This window comes from Bufo gargarizans, chromosome 2 (assembly GCF_014858855.1).
Source record: "Bufo gargarizans isolate SCDJY-AF-19 chromosome 2, ASM1485885v1, whole genome shotgun sequence".
Lineage (NCBI taxonomy): Eukaryota > Metazoa > Chordata > Amphibia > Anura > Bufonidae > Bufo > Bufo gargarizans.
Window position 1 is genome coordinate 408,188,836 of NC_058081.1, and position 8,931 is coordinate 408,197,766.

The 8,931-nt window shown below is 48.8% G+C and overlaps 1 protein-coding gene across 1 annotated transcript; it reads right to left on the reverse strand.

Annotated features, from left to right (window-relative positions):
* Positions 1-264: 264 nt before the first annotated feature.
* Positions 265-1,567, reverse strand: LOC122926409 (60S ribosomal protein L3-like). The gene is given in 2 exon segments (XM_044277781.1): positions 265-540; positions 543-1,567. Coding segments are annotated over 2 exon segments (1,203 nt in total). The 5' UTR covers positions 1,543-1,567; the 3' UTR covers positions 265-337.
* Positions 1,568-8,931: the final 7,364 nt, after the last annotated feature.

The window sequence follows — 8,931 nt, forward strand, 5'->3', positions numbered from 1 at the left end:
AATAGAATACACTAAACACGTAGTATAGCTGATCAGTTACTGGGTATAAAGCCAGTAAAGTAAAGGGCTGTCACGTAGGAGATGGTCTGCTGTATATGTAGACAGCAGGGGGGGGGGGAGACAAAGAAAAACTTTTAGCCTAGTCGCATCGTCCAGACATCTCAGCTACCGCTGCAAAAACTTTTCTCTCTGGTGACCGTTATACATCCAACTGTTTAAAGGTCCTGAGAAGCAATGTGAAATGTTTTTTTTTTTTTTTTTTTCATAGAATTTATTAAGAAGTGCATCAAATCAGCAATGTGGCCCAGGTGGTAGATTGGACAAGATACAGTTACATTTATGCTTCCTCCTTTGCCAGACGGTCTTTCTTGAGTGGACCCATGAAAGCCTTCTTTTCTTCCACAGTCTGGAAACGTCCATGTCCAAATTTGGATGTTGTATCGATGAACTTTAGGTCAATCTTCTCCAATGCACGACGGCTGGTCTGCACAAGGAGGGACTTACGCAAGGTAAGAACTCTTTTCTTGGTCCCGATAACACGTTCAGCATGACAAAGTCATTTTTCACTTCTCCGTAATGAACAAAGCCACCCAATGGGTTGATGCTCTTGTCTGACAGATCGTAGTCAGTTGAAGCATTGCTCTTCACAAGTTTACCATCTTTTGAGTGGTAGCCTTGACCAATCTTGTAGATCTTCTTATTGATCTCCGTGCGGTGATGATAACCTTTCTGGCCAGCACGAGCCACAGAGAAGGCCACACGGGCAGGATGCCAAGCTCCAATACAAGCAACCTTTCTCAGACCTCTGTGAGTCTTACGTGGGAGCTTCTTTGTATGCCAACGGCTAGTCACACCTTTGTAGCCCTTTCCCTTGGTGACTCCAATGACGTCAATCATTTCATCCTGACCAAATACTCCAGACACTGCCACCTGCTGCTCCAACTTCTCACGAGCCCAGTCCACTTTCTCTGCAATTGTGCCTCCATTCACCTGGATCTCCATGAGATGAGACTTCTTCTGACGCAGGGGGAGCAGACGCATCTGTGTGTGAGCAATGACTCGGATAACTTGGGAGTATTTCTTCATGCTTGCAAAGTCTTTCTCCAGCTGCTTCTTGCCTTCGTCATCCTGCCACTTCTTGCAGTACTTGGTGAAAGCCTTCTTCTTGGACTTATACCAGTTCTTGTAGAAGCGTCTCTTGCATTCGTCACTGATGTGCTCTGCAAAGATGGTCTTCAAGCTGCGAAGACCACGTGGAGTCTGGACGTATCCCACAATTCCAACAATGACCATAGGAGGAGTCTCCACAACAGTCACTGCCTCCACAACTTCCTTCTTATTCACCTTGGAGCCAGGTCTGTCCACCTCTCTGACGATGTGGGTCATGCCAGCCTTGTACCCCAGGAAGGCCGTCAGATGGATAGGCTTGCTTGCATCATCCTTGGGGAAGCTCTTGACCTTGCCACGATGTCTCTTGCTGCGCTTGCGTGGCAGGAAGCCCAGGGATCCGTGCCTGGGAGCGGAGAACTTCCGGTGAGACATCCTGTCTCCTGACTGGACTTGAAGAGAGCGGTTTTTTTTTTTTTTTTTTTGGGGGGGGGACAAATGAGGTGGGGGGAGTGGGGTGGGAAGGGAGGGGGGTAGAGGGAAGGAAGAAATCAAGGTGGTGGTGGGGGGGATGGGAGAGCAGCTTAATAGGCATTATACTATTTCTCTGTTAATTATGCACTACCAACAGTGGCATACATTTTAACATGTTACATTTCAACAGTAATATGTATACGGATAGGACATAAAGTGTGATAAATTGGGTCACATCTATATTTTAGAGTCACATGTGAGGCCACAGGGAAAGATAAAATCTGGTTGTGGGATGCGTCCGGGGTTCCAGACAAGCATGTTAAATAGATCAACAGAAGTTGTGCTATACATTAGAAGTCGCATGTGTAGCATCTCATGGGAGACTAACTAGAAGGCAGTGAGGACTAATTCTCCAACTCATTGTTATTTAGATATCGCTCTAACCCACATTGAACATCAGAACTGCTGGGTGCATTAAACATTTAGTCAATACAACTTAAACGGGAACATGGCGCTGTAGCACCAGATACCTGATCCTTAATTAGTGGGGGTAAAAGACCCCACAACACACACCGTCTCGGTCTCAACCGCCGAGGTTGTAACTAAGGTACGTTCAAAGCGTCCCTGGGTGTTGATTCGGATCAGGAGAGAAGACAGTCCTTAAGAGGGTATCTCAGGCACTACCCCCTCAAAGCCTTAATTATACTTCACCGTGTCTCCGGCTAAGGCATCTTCATACTGGAGGTTCTGCCTCTCCTATGTGGTGTTTTGCCTCTTTGCTGGAATTGGCCCGCTGGACTCTTCTCCAAGATTCCGCTGGCGGTAGGGCAGGTAGAGCAATCGGGCAGTTAACAGGCAGCCACGAGGGGATGTCGATGGGCTGTATTCCGATGCGTTCCCACGCACCCTCCAGGTCTTCCGGCACTTGTATAGTTATCCGTTTCCCATTCTTTAGGACCGACAGACCGAACGGATACATCCAGGTATATGGGATCTTTTGTGCCCTTAAGGCGTCAAGCAGAGGTTTCAGTATGCGCCTCTTCGCGAGTGTTGATGGGGCAATGTCCTGGTAAAGCGTAATGTCTGCGCCCTCATACATGATCCGGCCTTTTGCGCTCGCTGCCTCCATAATGCGAGCGGTGTCTACAAACGACAATAGGCCGCAGACTACGTCCCTTGGCCTCTCATTTGGCTTCGGTTGCAGTCTCAGCGCTCTGTGTATGCGCTCGATTATAATAGAATCTGTAGAGTCCGGTGTCAGCAAATCCGCGAAAATTTCAGCGGCTACTTTCCGGAGTGATTCCGCAGCCCAGGATTCCGGGAGACCTTTTATTCGGATATTGCGTCTCCTGCTGCGATTTTCCTGGTCCTCCAGGAGTAAAAATGCTCTGTTGAGTTCGGCAGCATGTCCATTTAAGCAGTCTTTCACTCCAGAAGCGTGCGCCTGCAGACCCTGAACTGTCTGCTCCAGGGCTTCAACTCTATAGCCGATTTGGGAGATTTCGGTTTTAATCTCTGCCAGCTCTGCAAGTACCGGTCTCAGGGCTTTATCCAACGCTTGACCGAGAACTTTAGTAAGGAATGCCTTGGACACAGGCGTTGTGTCTCGCTCGGTCGCTGAGCCGCATTTCTCACTGTCTGCCTCCGAGTCATCAGCTTCCGCTTCGGCTTCGCGCGCCGCCGCGATTTTAGCACTGGCTCCCGGTGAGTGCAAGCTTCTTTTCTTAAGGAATTTCTGCATGTCCTGTTGCCCCTTATGCGATCTTGGCGTGTCCGGGGGTTCTAGCCCTCTGTCTCTTCCGTACTTGACCATTATCACACTGGTCACTGCGGTTTAAATAGCTGTAGATGCTGGAACGTGGAGGAGCAGCTCTCTCACACAGCCATCCACGCCAACGGCCAGGCTCCGCCCCCCAAATAACAGCTTTTTTAAAACAAAAAAAATTATGTTTTAGTGTCTCCATATTCTGAGCCACAGTTTTTTATTTTTGGGGCAATTGTCTCAGGTAGGGACTCATTTTTTGCGAGATGAGGTGACAGTTAGATTGGTACTATTTTGGTGGGCGTACGCCTTTTTGATTGCTTGCTGTTGTACTTTTTGTGATGTAAGGTGAAAATTTTATTTTATTTAGCACAGTTTTTATTTTTTACGGTGTTCATCTGAAGGGTTAGGTCATGTGATATGTTTATAGATCTGGTCGATACAGACGCGACGATACCTAATATGTTATGTCTTTTCCCTATTTTTTATTTTTTTGTCCCACTATGGGACAGGGTCTGATCCTTGTTTCAATACAGCACAATATATCTGTATTGTGCTGTATTTAACTGTTTCACACGGGCGTTGCGGGAAAACGTGCGGGTGCGTTGTGGGAACACCCGCAATTTTTCTGCGCGAGTGCAAAACATTGTAATGCGTTTTGCACTCGCGTGAGAAAAATTGCGCGGGTTTGGTTCCCAAACCCGAACATCTTCACAGAAGTTCGGGCTTGGGATCGATGTTCTGTAGATTGTATTATTTTCCCTTATAACATGGTTATAAGGGAAAATAATAGCATTCTGAATACAGAATGTATAGTCAAATTGCGCTGGAAGGGTTAAAAAAAATAAAAAAAAATTTAACCCTCCACTTGCTTGCGTAGCCCGGCATCCTCTTCTGTCTTCATCTGAGCTTTGTGCAGTAACAAGGACCTTTGGTGACGTCACAGTCATCACATGATCCATCACCATGGTTAAAGATCAATTTGACTATGCATTCTGTATTCAGAATGCTATTATTTTCCCTTATAACCATGTTATAAGGGAAAATAATAATGATCGGGTCTCCATCCCGAACGTCTCCTAGCAACCGTGCGTGAAAATCGCACTGCATCTGCACTTGCTTGCGAATGCTTGTGATTTTCACGCAACCCCATTCATTTCTATGGGGCCTGCGTTGCGTGGATTATCGCACCACAACGCACAAAGAGGAGCATGCTGCGATTTTCACGCAACGCCTAAGTGATGCGTGAAAATCACCGCTCATGTGAACAGCCCCATAGAAATGAATGGGTCGGTACTCAGTGCGGGTGCAATGCGTTCAACTCACGCATCGCATCCGCGCGGAATATTCGCCCGTGTGAAAGGGGCCTTAGTGTCTTACACTGTAAGACGCTAACAGTTCGCTAGGAGACCCAACCTGGGGGCTGGGCCTCTTAGGCTTCCGTACATGACAGGCCACAAGCCTTGGAATGGCTTGGGGCTGCCATGGCAACCATCATGTCCCCGCCACAGCAGTGCAGAGACCCGATGCATGAGGTGAGGGAGTGCTGACCACGGCATACGAGGGGTTAATCCACAGTCATCGGCGTTATCGCCGATGCTGGTGGATGCAGCAGGGATCCCGCTGTCAGTAACCGCCGGATCTCTGCTGCTGATCGGGGGGACCGCACGCGGGGGGAGGAACGACTGCAGGACGAGAGCGCTCGTCCTTGAGTGCTAAGTGCCGGCGATTGAGGATGAGCATTCTTGTCCTGGGCTGTTAAGGGGTTAATATGCATATCATAAAATAGCCCAGTTAAACTAAAAAAAAAAAAAAAACATGGGGGGTCATTTCTCAATAATGGTGTAATTTGCTCCAAAAAATACTAACATTACAAATCAAAAGTGGCGATTTGTTTCACCTCATATGCAAACGCACGCCACTTTTAAAATATGACTTTTTAAAAATATAAACTTCATTATCTGTCTATTTTTCTCGGTTTGCGACATTTTACTGCTAATAGCACAAAAATTCATTCTTTTAAAACCAAAATGCTCCATTTCAGCCACCTCCTGTCAGACCACACGCGACTAGATTTGAGTGAATCGAAGTTGATGAAGTGGAATTTGATCCGAATTTCAGGAAAAATGTGATTTGCACCAAAGCCGAATTTCCTCATGCTTCGTGGTAATGAATTCCGAATTGGTAACGAAGGTGGGATCACCCACAATGCCATGCATTGTCACGGCTGGCGGTGGGGGAAACCCCCAGCCGTGCGGTACCCGTCGATGTTTGGTCGCTGCAAGGCCAGGACCACAGGATCAGGGAGCAGGTCACCTCCTAAAGTCTCCCTGATCTGACCCTAACTCCTAACCTGCATGGGCCGACCTTTAAGGTAGGAGGACCCATGCGCAGGAACCTCGGGTCCCTACTATCCCTCCGCAGGTCCCTAGGCTAGGAGCTGGATAGACTACCTGTTCCTCCAGAACACGGAGGAACAGGAGCCTAGAAAGGCCAAGCTGGTAATAAGGGGAATCCAATACAACTTATGGCAGTGGCAGGTATGTGGAACTACAACCTCACCTACCTGCCACAAACACACAGCCCGGAACCCATGCAAAAGTGCGGTCTGTCTCCAACAACAGAAAAGACAACAGCACACACCATACATCACATGGGGAACCAGGGAGCCATAAGGTGCAACAAACCAGCAACCACATACACATAACATCAGACAAGGTAACAAAGGTTTTACTAACAAGGTTTTATGACCAGAAGGATGGTCCTCACCAGGCAGATGGAGGAGACAGGCGGCTGCTCCAGCCAGCATGGCTGAGAGCAACCTACTGAAGCCTGCAAGAGACTCAGGCTATATAGGCCAAAAGGCCACACCCACCAGTCAACCACACCCAGTGACAACACACACACACACACTGGGAAGGGAGTTAACCCTTCCTACACCACAGAAGGGAAAACACCAACTTAAAGGGGAATAGCACACACACTCACTCACCTGTCACCGCTGGCAACGGCATGCGTGGCCACCGTGTCCTGCAGAACAACCAGCAGGCAGAGACCCTGCCACCACATGCACAACACCAGACGTTGCCGCGGACAACCGCAGGTGAAGGGAGGTGTCCAAGTGCATACAACCTCGTGCACAACAAACAGACCAGGAAGTGCACACAAACACAGACGAAGGACGTGCACACCAAAACACGTTGCCAAGGGCAACCGCACGCATGCCTGTTATTCGCGGCAACCGCACCTGAGGCAAACCACTAAGTGCCCCCAGCTGCGGTTGCGACAACACCAGACCGCGGATAACTGCATGCGGCTCCCAAGGAGTCACGACCATGACCAGGGGTCGTGACATGCATGCAGCCAATCAGCAGCCAGACAGCCCCTGTGATGTCACAGCCCTATAAATAGCCTCAGCCAGCTTGGATTCTGCCATTTTCCAGTGTATTTAGTGCAGGGAAGAGACATCAGCAGGCGCTAGGGACAGTGCTAGAAAAGACTTCATTGTGCTGAAAAATCTATTTAGAAGTTGTAAAGGGGGAATATTAATCACCAATATTATGCGAACATCAGTAATTAATATTCATAAATAGGAAGAGCCGTCTAGTGAAGACCCCGCCTATTTATGCCTTTATATAATAACAATACAATATCTTCGCTATGCTTTACACTAATCACTATACTAGCTGCATGCGCCTTACTAACTCGCTACCGCTAACAAGTACACGCTACACAAAGGGTACAAATATAACGGTATTTATTAAAACCTAATACACTAAGCACGCAATACAGTAACAATACAGAGCACTACACATATACAGTACTCAACTACACTACACGTTCCCAAATTCCACCCACAAACTAGCTATACAATACACACATACAAGTATAACAACCCACCCGCCTAGCTCTATACTGTCCCTACGGGGTTACAAGAGGGTTAAACACAATACAGTTTGTCTGCAGAGCAGAAGCATGCTCTACAGCGCAGCAGTGCAGGGGTTCACCAGGGGTTAACCAGGGGGGTTAAATGGTAGGGGGTCAGTGATGTCAAGGGTTAACCAGGGGTCCAGCAAGGGTTAACCAGGAGACTTGAAGGGCAGAGTAGGGGAAGGGCTTAACAGGGGACTGGCAGTGCTGCTGCAGGGCAGTTCAGGGGCAAGGGTTATCAGAGGGTTAATCAGTGGAGTAGGAGAAGGGTTGTGTGGTGGAGGGTCAGGGGTTAACCAGGGGATGCAGGAAGGGGGCAATTCAGGTTTTAACCAGGGGACTTAGGGGTTCTGTGCAGAGGGCAGCAGGACAGGGGTTAACCAGGAAGTGATACTTAGCCAGCCTGCATTCCAGAGGGAGGGGGGCGGCGATTGCTCCGTACAGCCTGTGTGTCAGAGAGCAGTTCAGCTCCTTTCTGCCTGCGTCCTCTTCCTTCCTGGAGGTGCCGCTTCTGAGAGGAGTAGGTGTCGGGGCTCCTATTCCTGCCTGGGGGGTTCCCGATCCTCCTTGAGCGCAGGATCCGCTCCTTCTATTAGGTGGGTGGTCTGGTCGTGGGTCCTTTAGCCGGAGGTGGTGGGGGCGGCAGGGGTCCGGTTCAGTTAAGCGCAGGATGCGCTCCTATCAGGTGGGGGTCCGGTCCTCACTTCTGAGCGCAGGACGCGCTCTCCTCATGTGGAGGGCCCAGACCCTAACTTCCTTGTTGATATGACGTCACTGCGCCGGCCCGCACATCGGGGACGCGCTGCAGACAGGCGGGAGATCCTTTGATCTCCCGCCTGTAGCTCTCGGCATTCCGGACATCGCAATGGTAATTGCGATGCCGGAATGCACATAATAGAGGGAGCGGAGGTGTCTCCTCTCCCTCTATTATGTTTAATTATCTCCAGCAGGGCTGCAGATAATTAGAACAAAAGGATTCAAATTCATTAGAATTTGAATCCTTTTGAGGTCACCAGAATGACCGGACCTTATCCGGTCATCCTGGCGCCTTTACTCAGAATACATCAATGTGAATGCTTGGGCCACATTCACATTGATGCATCTGGGTCCATGTAGGGGGGGGCGGTTTATATATGGCATGGGGATATGACAAGGGGGCATTATATGAATATACATGTGTATTGATGCTTGGGGCACATCCATACACATGTATACATTAATCATACATTCTAAGGGGGATTATATAAGGGGCCACATTCATATATATAAGGGGGCACATATAATAAGGGGCACATCACAAGCCCCTACATTATCAGGGGGCCCAAGCCCCTACATTATCAGGGGGCACGGCTCCCAGGGGACACATATTTCCCACAGGGGCCAACATGAGCCCCTGGGGATCACCATGGGCAGATGTGCGCAGATGCTGGGCACATCTGCGCACATCGTCCCATGATGCTATGTCTAATGTATGCACATATATACCATACATGCCCGCACGTGTTTGCAGGCATGCATGGATATATATGCATACGTCTCAACCGTTCCTCAACAGAAGTTCAGGAAAAGATTATTCAAGGTGTAGGGATAGGTTAAGGAGGCATTATCTACACTATAAACGGAGAAGAGGGTCCAATAGTGGAGTGTACAGCCTGGGT